Source organism: Aedes albopictus, chromosome 2 (genome assembly GCF_035046485.1).
Source record: "Aedes albopictus strain Foshan chromosome 2, AalbF5, whole genome shotgun sequence".
NCBI classification, from domain to species: Eukaryota; Metazoa; Arthropoda; class Insecta; order Diptera; family Culicidae; genus Aedes; species Aedes albopictus.
In genome coordinates this window covers 34,269,089-34,289,379 of record NC_085137.1, presented here as the reverse complement: position 1 = coordinate 34,289,379, position 20,291 = coordinate 34,269,089, and the positions used below count along the sequence as shown (strand labels likewise).

The 20,291-nt window shown below is 37.2% G+C and overlaps 1 protein-coding gene across 1 annotated transcript; it reads right to left on the bottom strand.

Moving 5' to 3' along the window:
- Nucleotides 1-15,481: 15,481 nt before the first annotated feature.
- LOC109621356 (BLOC-1-related complex subunit 8 homolog) lies at nucleotides 15,482-16,259 on the bottom strand. Its single transcript, XM_020075391.3, has 3 exons — nucleotides 16,129-16,259; nucleotides 15,887-16,064; nucleotides 15,482-15,813 (listed from the first exon to the last, which is right to left on the bottom strand). The coding sequence occupies exons 1-3, from the start codon at nucleotides 16,172-16,174 to the stop codon at nucleotides 15,501-15,503; spliced, it is 537 nt and encodes a 178-aa protein (XP_019930950.1). The 5' UTR covers nucleotides 16,175-16,259; the 3' UTR covers nucleotides 15,482-15,500.
- Between the last annotated feature and the right edge of the window lie 4,032 nt (nucleotides 16,260-20,291).

Below are 20,291 nucleotides of genomic sequence, written 5' to 3'. Positions count from 1 at the left end.
AAATAAGTCCCAACGGGTCATAAATACTCATGATGAAAGAAAGAACTTCGCGTTTAGTAGGTTTTCGTGTTGAATTTCTTACTTCCAAGGGTAACTTCTCAAAATTCAACTCAAAACTGAAGTAATCCATTTTAGTATTCCAGTACAATCCGAGTACTTTTTCAGTTTGTGAATCTTTGTCGTTCAGAACTCGTATCTTTCCAGTTTTAATGCGATTGCTTGGTAACGATGCAAGCAATGTTTGTTCGTTAGATACAAAATCTCTAATGAAGAAACTAGCATGATCATGTATAGAGATTACATCGTTAACTGTTTTGATTGCATTGTCCATTGAGTCAAAACTGTCCATGTAGTCGTCTACATAGTGCTGCTTGATGATTGCTTCAGATGCTTGGGGATTCGAATCCTTGAATAAACTGGCGTTGTAGTTCTTTACTGCTTGTGCGCATGCCGGTGAGCATGTTGATCCAAATATCATTACTTGCATGCAGTAAATCTCTGGATTACGAGTTTGATCACAATTTCTCCACAAGAAGCATTGTTTACGCTGATCTTCTTTCTTTATGGCGACCTGACTAAACATTTCTTTTATATCGGCCGCCACTGCAATTGCTCCTTCTCGGAATCTGATCGTTATGCCAAATGATGAGGTAGTAGCATCTGGTCCAGCTAGTAACATAGAGTTAAAAGATACTCCATTTATCTTAGCGGCGGCGTCGAAAACTAATCTGAGTTTTTTCTTATTCTCTACTATGAAATGAGGAAGATAATACGCATCATTGGACCAACTTTTAATTTCTGACGGTGTGAGTTTTCTAGCGTATCCTTTGTTAATATAATCTTTCATCGTTTGAATGGCCCATTCTCTGGTTGCTTCCTCGTTTTTTAACTTTCGCTCCATGTTTTCTAATCGTTTGTATGCGTTGTTGAAGCTTTTCGGGAACTTTGGATTATCGTATTTCCATAGCAGACCTATTTCATAGCGTACACCTTTCCGTTTCAACGTTTCGTCTATTAAATATTTGGCTCTAATCACTTCTTTCGACTGTGGTAAATTCAGCGGGATCTTTACACCGAAATCCTCAATAGAAATATGTCTTTTGATGAGGTCTGATAGTTCAGTGTCTTCTTGAATCACCATCAGGTGTTTCGCCTTTACCACTTCACTAATATTCCCGAATATCAACCAACCTAACAAAGTCTTGATGGCTATTGGATTATTGGGTCCACCAATACGTGTTTCATATGGAACCAATAAATGGCTATGGTTCAATCCAATTAATAACTTTGGTTGTTCCTTCAGATAGCTTTTTATAGGCAGATCTCTTAAGTACGAATATTTTTGTGCTAGTTCATCATAGTCGAGGGATTGGATCGGTAAATGCAGATCCTCGGCTGTTCTCACTTCAGCCATACTATAAAATCGATCTGTTGTTCCGCTTATCTGGAATTTTACAAGTTTGCTGTCGCGTTCTTCTCTTGATACATTATTCGTCCATTTCAATGTGAGTGGTTCGCTGGACCCTTTTAGATTCAATTCCTTGGCCACTTCATTATCGATTAACGTTAAAGATGATCCAGGGTCGAGGAAGGCACTTGTATGAACACTAATCGGTCCGTTTTTTCAAAGTTATAGGTATTATTTGATAGAATACCTGATCACGACTATGATGAGCATGTGTTGATCCGGTGACTGTTTTTATTGTTTCTTCCGATGGTTGCCTTTCCTTGTATGTTTTTACAAATCCTCCATGTAGCAGTTTATGGTGTCGACCAGGACAATTGTCTATTCCGCATTTTTTTTGTGAATAGCATTTTTTGTAGTTATGTGGCTTAAGGCACTTTGTACATAACTTAAGTTTGAAAACCTTGGTGACTCTTTCTTGTGGGCATAGCTTCGTAAAAAAATAGCAATCTTCTATTTTGTGCGCCGAATTGCATATGCGACAATGTTCTCGTGGCTGCTCCCTATTTTTGTCGTGATGAACATTCATTCGTCCTTTTTTCTCCGGTGCCGATGTGCACATTTGCATGTTGTTCATTGCTAGTTGGGTGGCAGCGTGTGGTTTAATCCAAGTATTTAATTCTGTCAATGCAGGTTGTCTCTGATGTTGTGTCACATATTTCTGGGTGTATTCAACCCAATTCACTTGTAGATTGTATGGAAGTTTCCAAATGAGTTCTTCCAATAATCGCGGATCTGTTAATAAATCTGCTCGATTTAAAGTGTTCATATTTATGATGAAGCAATCTAGCTTATCCGCTATTTCATTAATGGTTTTGTTGCCGAGTTTTTTTATTCTTTCTAAATCTCCTCGCAGCTCTCTGCAAATCATAGAAGCCTGGCCAAATTGTTCCTCCAATTTCCGCATAATGTGTGGAACATTATTTGCACTTATCATTAGCGGCTGCACGGATTTTGCTGCTGTCCCTTTCAACGCTTTTTCCAGTCGTGAAAGATTGTCTAAATTTGAATACTCGGCTTGAGTTGTTGTGACATCGAATGCATTTTTAAATTTAGACCAATCTTTTGGGTTACCGTCGAAGTGCGGTAACTCCATCAATATTTGTTTCTGGTTCCACAAAAACATGTTGCGTTGGAAGTCTTCTTGTTGCTTGTTCTCGATTACTTCTGGCTTCACGTTTGATGCTGAATTCAATTTCATTTGTGCCAATTCACCCTGCAGTTTTTTGATCAAGTCTTCCGTCTTCTTGATGTGATCGACTTCTTGCTCCATCTTGGTGATTTTCTTTTTATAACAATTCATGCATACCCAGCTTTCTTTGTCGTCCGGTAAATTTTTGAGGCTAGCACACTTTTTGTGATACCAAGTGTCGCATAAATCACATGCAACTAAGTCATCGTAAGTGTTGGGTTCTTCGCAGGCACCGCAGCTCCACAAATCTTCAGGAGCGATACTCTTTTTTGCCATCTTAAAGGTTTTCTTGGGTTTTATTGCCCCGGCGCAGTTTTGAGATACCTGCCTCCGTGCCGGGAAAGACGTTCAATTTGTTGCCTTTCCGCAGTTTTTACGATGCTGGTCCTGATCCTGGTGGTCGGTGTGATTTTTGTGATATTCGTCGGATTTTTCTCGTCGACTTTTCACTTGCTGCTCTTCTGGCGTCAGCAACACCTTTTTACTTTTACTGAGTTCGCGATTTTGGATTCCTCTCTGGAATAACCACCAAATGTTTCGGCCGGAAAACGCGCGAAGGGATACGTACCGTGCCGATACTGTCTGAGGTGAAACTTGATCAACAGAAGAAACCTCTTCTTGTAAAATATTGTTTTCCTCACTAAGCCTCAGACCGATTGCTCTAATGGTTTGAGAGCGTAAGGTTACTGAGGGAGTTTTGGATTAAATATTTTACAAGTTCCAAGTGAACTTGTTGGGTAAGATTCCAAAAACCTAAGGGCTGGTTACTTGCAGCAGAAGTCCTGGCCTCTTTAGAGAGTTTGGTAACTACCTTGAACAAGAGTCGTCTTGACGAGGGACGGATAACTTTCTGAATGAAACACTAAATTTCAACTGACCTCTCTTCATATATTTCAAACATCCTTATATACTAGGCCTATGTCTAAAAGAATGACGTATTATCATATTATTTGCATTTCTCTATCATGTGCGGTACCTGCGTTTGCCCGTTGCAGTAGGGTCAAGATTAGGGCCCTATCTTTATCAGTTGTTATTTTTTCTCTGTCCTTTTCGTCTACTTCTACAGAGGCGACAGTCTCTTGTAATGACTAATCCTACAATGTTGAGGTGATAGATAGACTGATAATTGCGTCGGGTAGACCCGTCTGCGTCATAAATGAAAAATCTTGAAAAATTAATTATATTGCGTTTGTAACATTGCCCTTCATCCTCAACACACAGATTCGGTCGCTTATCGGCTTCCACCGAATAACTCGCTTCATCTGCTTCCCGATCACTATAAAGCCAACTCCGCGTTCTGCCTTATCGCCGCCGCTGTAGTAGATGTGGTACTTGAATGAAGTGTTGGCGATGGGATCCACCGCTCGGAATTCGCGTTCTCCAGTTTTGGGCCAGCGTATCTCCTGGATAGCGGCCACGTTAACGCCGACATTCCGCAGTTCACGAGCCAGGAGCCCAACACGTGCGGGTTCATTCAAAGTTCTCACGTTCCAAGATCCGACTTTCCAATCGTTGTCCTTTATTATTTGCCGGGTCTGTTGCCGTTGAATCAATCCGTTTACTCTACTATTGCTTTTCTGGGTGTTTGAAGGTTTTCAGCAGGCTACCTTACCGGGGCCGCGCTGCCTACATTGCGTTGAAGGGGCTGCCTTCTTAGGTATAGCTGACGCAATACAGCATTTCATACTCAGCCGCTGGATGCCAGAACAGACGCTGTTTGAGCCGCACCTCCTTGGTGAACAGACGCTCGGATCGTACCTCCTCAATCTAGCTGAAGTCAGAAGGACAACAGTGCCCAGGCTGCGCTACCAGCTAAGCACACAACTCTTAGCTGGCGGTCTTTGTCATCGTTTGACCCGTGGAAGCATGAGGTAGGAACTTGTGAGGACCAGAGCTATGTTGGACGCTCTCCTTATCGACTCACCGTTTTGCAGCCCTTCAATGCATATTCCTAACAAATAATGTGATGAATAAATTTAAACAACTTTCTGGAAGTTACTGTTTGATTACTTGTTCAATTAACTGAAATGTATGAAACATTTATTGGTCACTTTGTTCAACACATATTCTTGTTCAACTGCCGCTGCTTCTGTTAAATTCTCACTTGTTAACGGTTCTGAATTGTTTCTTGGATAGTAAGTAGTTTCTTACATATATGTAATAAGAAATTATTGTCAAGTTTCGAAATTTCGTGATTCCTTTACTGGCGCTAAAATACAGGTCGGACTCGATTATCCGGAGTCGGGTTCTGGCGCTTCTCAAAGTAATATCTCGAAAACGGTATGCTGTAGGAAGCTGAAATTTTGACTGATCAATAATCCAAGTTGGCTTGACAAAATGTCAAAATTTCAGCTTTATAGATCGTTCCGTTCACCAGATATACGTTTGAGAAACATCCGAACCCGACTCCGGATAATCGAGTCCGACCTGTAGTAGGTTTTTTTAAACAACAATAAAAAAATAAATAAAGCAAAATATAAAATAGAATTTTGTTGCATTGTGTTACATCACATCTTTGACATTTTGTAGCTCCAGTTGTACACAGGTGTGTCCGGTGTATCCGATCATGTACTGATGACAATCCATCGCAGTTCTTTGATAGCTCGTGTCAGTGGCGTAGTCAGAAATTGGGAGGGATTTTCAACGGTCAATGATATCTTTTTTGATTTGACACTTACATTTTGTGAACAGTAATGGGCAATTGTATTCCTAGTTTGAAAATAGCGGCGCAGCCGAAAAAATTTTTCGTTGCAAAGCGCTTAATACTGAAAATTTGTTTCACAAATTTTGGCTCTGTGGGGGGGGGGGGGGTTTAACCCTAACCCCCCCCCCCGTGGCTACGCCAGTGGCTCGTGTGTGGGGGAGTGTGAAACTATGGGATCTATTATCGTGCGCTTTGCTAGCAGCGCACGATGCCTATAAGATAAGATGATAAATAAACCGGTATGTTGATCAAAACAAATAAAGCCGCATTTATTGCAGTACCCTATCGATCACATTAAGATCGTTGGTACCCTTTGGCAACGTGATCTTGAAACGGGAATTCCGGGAATTCACTCTCAACATTGCAACATGAAATGCGGAAGGATTTGCACTGCAAGCATGTTTAGAAGTGCGCCTTGTTAGTGCTGTGCTGTGCACTGTTGTTTTATTTATTACTTAGCTGAGAAACAATCTGTATCGTAAATTTGAAAGAAATCATTCAAAAACAGGAAAAAGAAACAATCAATAAATAAACAACTTTTAGCATTTTAGCACTTTTTTTTTTCTTTATACTGGCCAAAACGGCATACTTTTCCTCACTATATCAACAGAGAGTAAAAAATTCGACGATTGAAAGTGAAGATTGACATTCTCATTTTCTCATTCGTGTTTGGTCACATTCATTGTCAGCTGAATGCCTCTCTTTTTTCATTCAATTCTCTGTCACGAATATTTTTTCGCACGTCGTAAAATGTCCAATTTCTGTTAACAGACGCACAATCCGACTTAATGGACAAATAGAGAACATAATTAATATATTAATTAACTACTTTACACAAGTTTTGAAGTAATTGGAAGTATAATCGGTAGTTACGGTCCAGTTTTATTTCTCAGTGAAAATTGTCAGTGACAGAAAAATGAATGAATAGGTGAAAAAATTCATTCACCAAAATGAATTTTATTTTGATCCCTCAGTTGAGAATCTTCAAAATTCACGCTGAATTTCACTCATTGAAAATGAAAATTTTAAACTCTGTATCAAACAGTTACATTATGGTTCGTTTCGGTTGCGTTATGAATTATACTGCATTTGTTGATCCACAACCTGAGTTGCCACGGTAACAGCTTGCAAATCTGTGACAGCTATAATAGCACGGCTTATTTGATCTAAATTTCGTGTCTAGCATGATGCAGCACGTGGTCGTTTCCATTGAACCACACTGTGAAGGACTTACACCCAGAATCATGTTGGGGTGAAATTTTATATCAACAATCACAGTAAACATTGAAAATATTTCGTTCTCAGTTTACTTTTGACATCGCACCAAAAGAAAAAGCTTATTTGAGTTAAATAATTTTATTTTTATAATGTATCACGGATGATGATGATGATGATGATGATGATGATGATGATGATGATGATGATGATGATGATGATGATGATGATGATGATGATGATGATGATGATGATGATGATGATGATGATGATGATGATGATGATGATGATGATGATGATGATGATGATGATGATGATGATGATGATGATGATGATGATGATGATGATGATGATGATGATGATGATGATGATGATGATGATGATGATGATGATGATGATGATGATGATGATGATGATGATGATGATGATGATGATGATGATGATGATGATGATGATGATGATGATGATGATGATGATGATGATGATGATGATGATGATGATGATGATGATGATGATGATGATGATGATGATGATGATGATGATGATGATGATGATGATGATGATGATGATGATGATGATGATGATGATGATGATGATGATGATGATGATGATGATGATGATGATGATGATGATGATGATGATGATGATGATGATGATGATGATGATGATGATGATGATGATGATGATGATGATGATGATGATGATGATGATGATGATGATGATGATGATGATGATGATGATGATGATGATGATGATGATGATGATGATGATGATGATGATGATGATGATGATGATGATGATGATGATGATGATGATGATGATGATGATGATGATGATGATGATGATGATGATGATGATGATGATGATGATGATGATGATGATGATGATGATGATGATGATGATGATGATGATGATGATGATGATGATGATGATGATGATGATGATGATGATGATGATGATGATGATGATGATGATGATGATGATGATGATGATGATGATGATGATGATGATGATGATGATGATGATGATGATGATGATGATGATGATGATGATGATGATGATGATGATGATGATGATGATGATGATGATGATGATGATGATGATGATGATGATGATGATGATGATGATGATGATGATGATGATGATGATGATGATGATGATGATGATGATGATGATGATGATGATGATGATGATGATGATGATGATGATGATGATGATGATGATGATGATGATGATGATGATGATGATGATGATGATGATGATGATGATGATGATGATGATGATGATGATGATGATGATGATGATGATGATGATGATGATGATGATGATGATGATGATGATGATGATGATGATGATGATGATGATGATGATGATGATGATGATGATGATGATGATGATGATGATGATGATGATGATGATGATGATGATGATGATGATGATGATGATGATGATGATGATGATGATGATGATGATGATGATGATGATGATGATGATGATGATGATGATGATGATGATGATGATGATGATGATGATGATGATGATGATGATGATGATGATGATGATGATGATGATGATGATGATGATGATGATGATGATGATGATGATGATGATGATGATGATGATGATGATGATGATGATGATGATGATGATGATGATGATGATGATGATGATGATGATGATGATGATGATGATGATGATGATGATGATGATGATGATGATGATGATGATGATGATGATGATGATGATGATGATGATGATGATGATGATGATGATGATGATGATGATGATGATGATGATGATGATGATGATGATGATGATGATGATGATGATGATGATGATGATGATGATGATGATGATGATGATGATGATGATGATGATGATGATGATGATGATGATGATGATGATGATGATGATGATGATGATGATGATGATGATGATGATGATGATGATGATGATGATGATGATGATGATGATGATGATGATGATGATGATGATGATGATGATGATGATGATGATGATGATGATGATGATGATGATGATGATGATGATGATGATGATGATGATGATGATGATGATGATGATGATGATGATGATGATGATGATGATGATGATGATGATGATGATGATGATGATGATGATGATGATGATGATGATGATGATGATGATGATGATGATGATGATGATGATGATGATGATGATGATGATGATGATGATGATGATGATGATGATGATGATGATGATGATGATGATGATGATGATGATGATGATGATGATGATGATGATGATGATGATGATGATGATGATGATGATGATGATGATGATGATGATGATGATGATGATGATGATGATGATGATGATGATGATGATGATGATGATGATGATGATGATGATGATGATGATGATGATGATGATGATGATGATGATGATGATGATGATGATGATGATGATGATGATGATGATGATGATGATGATGATGATGATGATGATGATGATGATGATGATGATGATGATGATGATGATGATGATGATGATGATGATGATGATGATGATGATGATGATGATGATGATGATGATGATGATGATGATGATGATGATGATGATGATGATGATGATGATGATGATGATGATGATGATGATGATGATGATGATGATGATGATGATGATGATGATGATGATGATGATGATGATGATGATGATGATGATGATGATGATGATGATGATGATGATGATGATGATGATGATGATGATGATGATGATGATGATGATGATGATGATGATGATGATGATGATGATGATGATGATGATGATGATGATGATGATGATGATGATGATGATGATGATGATGATGATGATGATGATGATGATGATGATGATGATGATGATGATGATGATGATGATGATGATGATGATGATGATGATGATGATGATGATGATGATGATGATGATGATGATGATGATGATGATGATGATGATGATGATGATGATGATGATGATGATGATGATGATGATGATGATGATGATGATGATGATGATGATGATGATGATGATGATGATGATGATGATGATGATGATGATGATGATGATGATGATGATGATGATGATGATGATGATGATGATGATGATGATGATGATGATGATGATGATGATGATGATGATGATGATGATGATGATGATGATGATGATGATGATGATGATGATGATGATGATGATGATGATGATGATGATGATGATGATGATGATGATGATGATGATGATGATGATGATGATGATGATGATGATGATGATGATGATGATGATGATGATGATGATGATGATGATGATGATGATGATGATGATGATGATGATGATGATGATGATGATGATGATGATGATGATGATGATGATGATGATGATGATGATGATGATGATGATGATGATGATGATGATGATGATGATGATGATGATGATGATGATGATGATGATGATGATGATGATGATGATGATGATGATGATGATGATGATGATGATGATGATGATGATGATGATGATGATGATGATGATGATGATGATGATGATGATGATGATGATGATGATGATGATGATGATGATGATGATGATGATGATGATGATGATGATGATGATGATGATGATGATGATGATGATGATGATGATGATGATGATGATGATGATGATGATGATGATGATGATGATGATGATGATGATGATGATGATGATGATGATGATGATGATGATGATGATGATGATGATGATGATGATGATGATGATGATGATGATGATGATGATGATGATGATGATGATGATGATGATGATGATGATGATGATGATGATGATGATGATGATGATGATGATGATGATGATGATGATGATGATGATGATGATGATGATGATGATGATGATGATGATGATGATGATGATGATGATGATGATGATGATGATGATGATGATGATGATGATGATGATGATGATGATGATGATGATGATGATGATGATGATGATGATGATGATGATGATGATGATGATGATGATGATGATGATGATGATGATGATGATGATGATGATGATGATGATGATGATGATGATGATGATGATGATGATGATGATGATGATGATGATGATGATGATGATGATGATGATGATGATGATGATGATGATGATGATGATGATGATGATGATGATGATGATGATGATGATGATGATGATGATGATGATGATGATGATGATGATGATGATGATGATGATGATGATGATGATGATGATGATGATGATGATGATGATGATGATGATGATGATGATGATGATGATGATGATGATGATGATGATGATGATGATGATGATGATGATGATGATGATGATGATGATGATGATGATGATGATGATGATGATGATGATGATGATGATGATGATGATGATGATGATCATTTCATAATCTTTAAGGGTACGACGTACGACCTCACCACAGACTCTGTGGTATGTGGTATGGATCATATGACCTGAGGTCTGACTTGTGATATTTGGCAGTTATTTGAAAAGATTGATGATAGATCTTATCAACAGCTGCCAAGCAATACATACCAGACATCAGAGTGTTTGATTATTATCATAAAATGTGCATATCATTCTGGCGGCCTTTAGTGCTCGTTAATGCGGGAAATATAAATTTTATGGGTTTTCATAAGCGAAAACTGCTTACAAGTAACAACAAATATTATTGTATTTTTATTGTAACAACGATTCATTTGACGTCATTCAATTTATTGTATTTGTATTGTAAGAACAATGAAAAAACATTAGGATATATTGTTTTCTTTTGAAAAATGCCCTAAAAATGTCTCATAAAAAGACAATACATTCTACTGTTTTTCGCGAAAAAATGTATGAAAATTTTCTCAAAATTGTATGGTTAAGATACATAACGACCACTATTTTTTATTGTAAAACTGCCATTTACCATTCGTCGAATGGTATACACGGAGAAAACTGGATATGCATTTTGGCTTATTTTATAATAATAATTTCTCATTTATCCGTTTTAACCTTTGCAATGCATAAAAAATATGCACCAAGTCATTTGTATTATGCACTCCTTAGAATTTCTGGCATTTATTCAAGTGTCCGTGAATATCAAGTCGTTGATTGTACCTAGGGGCAAGACACTGTGAAATCCGGAGCAACTCTGAGCAATCCTGAGTAACTCTTTTTGCTCGAATCCATTCAGAAACGTCGCTAGGAACCGGAAAATCGGGCAAGACTGCTCGATTTTTCACTGGTATCAGGCAGCACTTCGGGAAAACCAGAGTGATCCAGAGCAATCCAGAGGAATTCTGAGCAACACTTCGATAGCAGAGTTACTCTCGCTGTATCTGTCTTGCCCCTAGGTCGCTCTTTTGGGTTCTGAACTGTAAAACTGTAAAATATTGCAAAAGCCCCTCAATATGTTATGTTCTCACTCTAGATACCTAATGAAGCTATTTCAGCAAGCCTTTTCCAAATTATTCGCATTCAATGTACCGTCAAAATTTAGAACTTTTTATCTTTAAGTAACTCTGATTTTTTACATATTCATCATATTGATAATATTCTCAGTTCGTTGGATCGGACTAGAATATTCTGCATTATTGCAAAGCCCAATCATCTGTCTATCATATCACTTATTTCACATCTTTTCGATGAAATACATCCTCATTTTTTTTTGTTAACGTTTACAAGTCTGACGTAGCGCAGTCAATGCAACGCTGAGCAAATATTTCACATTTCGCCTTTCCGAACTAGGGGCAAGACACTGTGAAATCCGGAGCAACTCTGAGATCCATTCAGAAACGTCGCTAGGAACCGGAAAATCTGGCAAGACTGCTCGATTTTTCACTGGTATCAGGCAGCACTTCGGGAAAACCAGAGTGATCCAGAGCATCCAGAGGAATTCTGAGCAACACTTCGATAGCACAGTTACTCTCGCTGTATCTGTCTTGCCCCTAGATAAAAACACAAAGCACGAAGTTATTGACAAAATTTTCAACAAATCTCAACTTGGTTGCCAATATTGTTTAATTTTCACTGTTTGTTTAAATTTCTATTATAAGACTCACGCATTTTTCAAAACAATACTTACGAATCCAATTTGAATTGTCCAAGCGAAACTCCTGAACGAACTTAAAGAAAAAAAAAATTAAGGCGAGATTCATAAAGCGTCTCCTGTGCCCTAGTGGAAAAACTTTTGGATACATTTTTGGAGAAACTCCAGGAAAAATTATTGGTGAAAAATTTTAAGCAACTCTAAGCGAAATATATGGAGAAACTTAAACCATCCTGGATAAAATAAACCTGAAGAACAAGAAACTCAATGAGAAAGTTGTGGCGATACTGCATGGAAATTATAGGAGCATCTCCTAGAAAAATGTTCTGGTGCCACTCTAACAGAAATTTCTTTAAAAAAAAAATAGAATAAATTCCTCGAGCAACAAAAAGAGAATTTTCAGGAGTAATTTCAAACAAGATTCCAGGACCAACTGCATCAAGACACAAAAGATGCCTAGAACGGCTGAGGAAAATTTGAACAATAAATTTGAAGCAACTTATGCAGCAACTTTAGAAGATAATGTTGAAGAAACTTCCGGTAACAGTTGTTAAAAATCTAATTTTTGAAGAAATTTAATGATGAAGTATTTCATTAACTTTAGAAAAAACTCATGGAAAGAATTTACTAAAATCTTCAAGAAACTCCTGTAAAATTTTCGGAAAAATCCGGAAACTATTGTAGGAGAAATTTCTAGAAACGATTAATAAGGAATTCCTGAAGTAACTTCAGGGCAGTTTCAAAGGCAAATCTAAGAGGAGTTCTTGGAGGTGTTCCAAGAGAATTCTAGAAAAACTAAAAGAAACTTCAAGAAATTTCTCGAAAACCTTCTGGAGCAACTCCACAAGAAATTTCAGGAGAAAATCCAGCAAACCTTTTTGGAGCGATTCAAAAGAAATTCTTGTAAAGGCTGCTTGACAAGTTCTTGAAGTGGCTTCAAGGCAATTCTAGGAGCATCTTCTAAATTGTTTGTTTGAATTTCAATTTGAAGCTCAAACGTTTTTCTCAACCAAACTTATGAATCTAAAATGAACTCCACGAAAGGCAATAGATTATAAAGTTTGACCCTTACACAAGTTCTGAACAGTTCAGATTTTTAATAAATATGGTTTAGAATTGTTCTTTTTGTTGTTTTTGTGCATCGATGTTTTATGCGGCCCGCAGGTCGATCCCGAATTGCAAATTTGGCCCGCGGTATCCTCCAGCCTGAGCACCACTGTGTGATAAGAGGATATGGTTGCATCTGCTTGGTCGAAGTGGAGTCTGCCGTGGTTGAGCATTCTGTGAACTACTTTAGTAGGAGCGGAAAGACGTGTGTCCGCGTTGTTGTACCGTTTGAGAAAAAACTCGGTTACCACAACATTCTTCGAAAAAGTTGAAGATCTATCAATTTTGAGCAAGTTTGCTGAAGACAGTTTTAATGTAGCTTCAAAATTGACCGATCTAGAGATATTTTTCTGAATTAGCTAAGGTTCAAGAAAACCCGGTTTTCTGGCTATAACTTTTTCAGTTTTAATTTCTCATCAAAGTCGTCCAAGAAACACTTATGTATAACATTTGAAAACGCGCCGTTTTGTGCGCGGAGACGGTCGTTATCTCTTTTGGTTCATTAGTTACAGGCGTTTTTCGTCAAGGCTCGAGCATCCGTCATCAGTTTTTGGAAATAGAAAAGCAGGTTTTTCGCTGTAAATCAAAACAATGACCACGAAAATGTATTCAATGTATTCTATTCCTCGTGTGGAATACAGTGAATCCATTTTCGTTGCAGAAATGATTGATTTGAACGAAAAAACTGCTTTCAAATGTTTGATGATGACCTTGATGATGACGATGATTTCAACGTTGAAAATCATAGTTTATTGAAAAGGTGTTCTTACGGGTTGCGGCAAACATAAAAAAAATATCTTTTGCCAGTATTCAAGAGAAGAAATATTGTTATGAAACATATATAAAAAAAAAGAGGGGTGTTATTTTTGTAACTCAGGAAATAAATAGTAAAAAAGTGCATTTTTTTTAGAAAATCATCAAAATCTTTTGAATGGAATGACGTAGCAACATTCTCCGCGCACGAAAATGTGTGTTTTTGAAAGCTCTAAAAGTGGTTCTTCGACGACTTCGACAGAAAATTGAAACAGTTAAAGCGTTTAAACTGTTTTGACCAAATTTAGAGCATTTAACCATAGTTTTCATTTGATGACGCTAGAACGAATCGTTTTATCGCTCTATCTTTTTTGTGCTGGTCTTACTAGAATCCTTTCATAAACTATGTAGACTCGTTAGGGAAGAAGGGGTTCTCTATGGTACGACGGGATGGAGAGGGGTCAGAGATGACCAAAAGAGAGACAACGTAGTTTAAGAACAGCACTGCCGTAATTCTGCAAAGTGACGTAAGCGACATTGATAGTTTTTGTCCCTTTTTTGGTTATTGTGCATAAAATTCTCGCTCATCCTCTAAGTTTCCTTCCATAGATGATAGATAACGACTAGATCTTGCATTCTAATACAGCAGGAATACCACAGTCTTATTTTTTCACCAGATATTAAACATAATATACCAAAAATATCGAAATTTTGAATGGCGCTTACGTCACTTTGCAGAATTACGGCAGAGCACCATGTGAATTAACTCCATACAGATTTAACCGAATGTCGTCTGATTCTAATATGTAATCAATCGCAGGCATTAGGTAAAAAACAGAAAAACTTTATTATTCTTAATTACCTTTATTTACGACTTTTAATTAATAGTCCTAACAATATTGCTACAGTGTCAGTCAAAATAAATCAAAATAAAACTAAACAATAATCACAGAAGCAGTGCTTTGCCTTCAACAGTCTACCCAAAATCCCCCTTCTAATGTAGTGTCGTGTAGGATCGCTGCAGCTCCGCCGGACCCACTCCATTCGCTGACGAGGAACTCCTCGCCTGGGACATCATGTGCTCCACGCGGTTAGTCGTTTCCCGCACTACACCGGAAATATCCGGAAGATCAGGCAAATCCAGCGTGATGTGAGCGGACAGTCGTTTGTACACGGAACTATTTGCGTCCTTCTTGGGCCGCCGTGATTCCAAGTACTTCAGTTGCTGTTTGAGAAATATGGCATTCTTCAGCGCCTCCTGAACGTTCCGCAGAGATCCGTCGGCCGCTTCGATGTCCTTGACTGCTCTGTGAATTCGAAAATATTTCAGTGTTAAAAAAAAAACCTTGCTTAACCATTGATCATCAGAAGCCTTCGTACTGGATAGCATATTCCATGTCATAGCATTTCCCTTGCAAATCTTGCTGTAGCTGGTAGACCTCCGCCCTGCGATCCACAATCAAGGGTATCACCTTGCGGACGTGTTCCTGTATCCGGTAGAATGCCAGACTTGGTTCATTGGCGATGATGTGCATGTTCTCGGAAATTTTCTCCGTGGCTGCAAGCGAATGGGAAATAATTGCATATTTTTTTAGCACTTGTGCCAAGCCTCGAGTACTTACTTTTCTTCACTTTTGCGTGCAGTTCCGGATCGTTTACGGTGGTCATTTTTTAAAACTAAAACGAAAAACAAACTCGCTCAACTTTCCGAGGATGAAAATTTAATTTTGTTTACTACACGGTGGGCTCGATGCACAATGGTCCGAATCCACGATTTAGCAGGAAAAAAATCCGTATCTCTGTTTTCGTTAATTTTAGGCATTTGATGTGTTTAGAGAAGTTGTTTGCATTTGTTTGCTGCATCTTTTCCAAAAATTTTTGATTAGGGTGGTCCTCGTCCTAACTCAAATCTGGAAAAGATTTTTTTTATTTTAAGTCTTACGCGATCGAGTTCTTCAGCAAAGTTGTAGGCAATGCTATTTCGAGCAACTTTGCTGAATACGCCGTTTATCTAGCTCTTAATTTGAACATAGTAGGTCACTTTTAAGTTTTGACTTAGGGTGAGTCCCCCAAAAACGGATTTTTCGCAATAACTTTTTTATTTGATTTTTTTCGAAGATGTGATCTTCGAAGCATTTGAAGAGCAAGTAATGACGCATATTTGTTCTGAACATTGCATGTTGCTAGGTCTTGTCATTCAAATGTTATGGGCAATTTTGATTCAAAAACAACGATGTCTTCAAATGCTTATATCTCATGGAGCTGGTAAAATAAAAAAAGTTCTTTAAGCGGCATTTGGAAGGTCACATATAAAGCCAAATGTGGAGCAAATATTACAAGAACGTTATTTTTTAAATTGGAATAAATCGACTCCAAGAATCCCCTTGAAAAATCGAAAAACTACTTATAACTCATACAATTTTAAAGATAGAGTCAAACTGTCTTCGGAAAAAATGTGGGTTTTCACCATACCTAAAAGTTTCCCATACACGACTTTTTTGTAAAACGTGAAACAAAAGCTTGAAAGTGATAATTTGTTTTTAAAGAATAAAATCGTTCTGATTTCCTAGAAAAACATAGCATGTACCCTTAAGAATCGAATTATCAATTTCAAGCTTTTGTTTCACGTTTTGCAAAAAAATCGTGTATGGAAAACTTGTAGGCATGGTAAAAACCTACATTTTTCCGAAGACAGTTTGACTCTATCTTTAAAATTGTATGAGTTATAAGTAGTTTTTTCAATTTTTAAGGGGATTTTTGGTGTCGATTTATTCCAATTTAAAAAAATAACGTTCTTGTAATACTTGCTCCAAGTTTGGCTTTATATGTGACCTTCCAAATGCCGCTTAAAGAACATTTTTTATTTTACCAGCTCCTCGACATATAATCATTTGAAGACATCGTTGATTTTAAGTCAAAATTGCTTATAACATTTGAATGACAAGACCTAGCAACGTGCAATGTTCAGAACAAATATGCGTCATTACTTGCTCTTCAAATGCTTCGAAGATCACATCTTCGAAAAAAATCAAATAAAAAAGTTATTGCGAAAAAACCGTTTTTGGATGGCTCACCCTAAGTCAAAACTTTAAATTGACCTACTATGTTCAAATTAAGAGCTAGATAAACGGCGTATTCGGCAAAGTTGCTCAAAATAGCATTGCCTACAACTTTGCTGATGAACTCGATCGCGTATGACCTGAAATTTAAAAGTTCTATTCCAGATTTGAGTTAAGACGCGGACCACCCTAATCAATTTTTTTTGGAAAAGATGCAGCAAACAAATGCAAACAACTTCTCTGAAGACACCAAATGCCTAAAATTAACAAAAACAGAGATACGGATTTTTTTCCTGCTAAAACGTGGATTCGGACCATTGTGCGATGGCTCACGTTTCTTCACGAAAAGACTACAAAGAAAGGGATAGGAATCTACACGCCCACGCAGCACAGTAAACTTTTTTTGATCAATAATATGATAAGCTTTAATTTAAATTGGATTGTTTTTTTTTAAATACACACGGAACCGCCAAACTACTCAAAATTGAGTTCTTTTGACGCAATCCCTTAGTTCCGCCCAATAAGCAAAATTTGAGTAAATCGATTAAACTCACACTAGGTAAATTGCCTTTACCTGCAGCAAAAAAATATACCTAAGAGTAGGTAAATTCAACCCAAGACCCCCCCTCATTCAACCCAAATTTGAGTATACCTACATTTACTCAAAATTGGCTTATTGGGCTCAAGGACCCCCATTGGGTAGATGCATCTCTGTTTGTTTTTGACAACATCGGTGGGAGAAAGAGGGAAAACAACCTAATTTTGGGTAACTAGTTTATTCGATATACTCCGCTTTGAGTAAAATCGACCCAAAAATTAGGTAGTTTGATTTCTCCGTGCATAATTTTAGAATTCTGCATTAACATCACGGGGGTGCTATGGTGATTTGATTTTGTTGTCGCTTATCATGCGCAACCGGAGCTCACTAATACCAACATTCACTCTATACAGCAGCGGGAGAAAATAAGGAAAAACGCACTTTGGCGAACAATGTTTGCGAAAAGAGGTGTTGAGTGTCTTTTCACAAATAATTCCCACTCTCTGTAGGAACTTTGCCTAAACATTGACACTCTTAAATAGGAAATATCAAATATGCCGCTTTTTCATGATCAACACTTTTATGAGATCTAATGTGATGCAAGCGTTTTGCACCAATATCCCTCGTAAAAAGGTAAATATTCAAATTTCACGACTGTGTTGGTAAATATTTTGGCTGGAGCATAAATTTATACTACACGTAAGGAGGCACAATCAGGCACGGGAAAATTCATTCACTCAGATTCATCTTGCCAATTGCGTTCTTTGTTTTGATTGCTTTGTATCGTTCGCTCACGGTTGGATCGAACCGTTCCAATGAACCCCACCGAGTCTCAATACAAATGAACGGCAGAAAGAAAGATTGCATAAAGAGAATGGCACCAAAGAAATTCAATCATGCCGATCGTGGTTCTTCGGGTGGGCCGTGATTCAATGAATCTTTACGCGAACGTTCACACACGAATCAAATTTTAGATTCAGTGCGAATGAAAGATTGCATTCGCGTGATTGTTATGACAATATTATTTTGCGGGTTTCGTGCGTTTTCTTAATTTATTGCTAGATGGGGAGGTAAAGCAGACTCAAAATTTTACACATGTTCCAAATTACAATTTAACTGTAATAAAACAGGCGAACGTAAAGTAAATGAATCAGATAATTAGCCCATCTTTCCTAATAAATATTAATGTACGTTTGGCGATGTTGTCCCCATGCACTAGTAAAACTGCCTGATTTCAAATTACATGGAAATCTATAGATCCTTTCATATTTACCATCGATACTAGATGATTTCCTAATTAGCCTCGAAACTGAAGTTAAAACACGCAATTGATCAGTACCCCCAACGCCCCCAACAAATGGGATAGAAAAAACTAGCACCATCAGCATCAGCAGAAGTACGACGAACGAAACGAAAGAATCGCCGCGATTGAAGGAATGCATTCACGTGTGATCCTTTCGAGACTTTCGCCTTGCGATTGCAGTCCCGTACCGAATGATTCAACGGGTGAACGTGAACAACGATGAACGCTGCCATAATTTTCGTGTATTTGCTTTATCCCCTTCATTCGCCTGAGTGCGTAACACACTATGCACAGGCTTGCTGGGATTGTGTTTCGTTCCGCGAGAATGTTTGCGAGAGAGCTCGAAATGAATGAATTGTGAACGATTATTTCCATGCCTGGGCACAATCCAACCTGTCAAACTCCATAGTGAAAAAATAGGTTGTCGTCCCCTTGATTAACATGTCTAAAGGGTCTAACTCGTTTTGTAAACAAACATTGTTTCTGTTTGTCATGAAACGCATCTGGGGGCCGTTATCAGAAAGAACGAAGATAGATCTTTCTGATAACGGCCCCCAAATGCGTGGGTGGATCGAGATAGACCCTACAGCGACAGAAACAATGTTTGTTTACAAAACGAGTTAGACCCTTTAGACATGTTAATGCAGAATTTATAATGTATAACCAAATTAAAAAAAAAACAATTGTTATTTTCTAATTAATTTTATTTTTGGTATTTTTTAATAAAATTGGAAATCATCTTCAAAAATCCAGCCTTCCCTCTAGGCACCGTTCACAAATTACGTAACGCCCTAGGGGGAGGGGGGAGTATGGCTGAGCGTTATGGTTCATACAAAAAATTTTGGGTTTTCATACAAAAAAGCGTTACGGGGGGAGGAGGGGGGT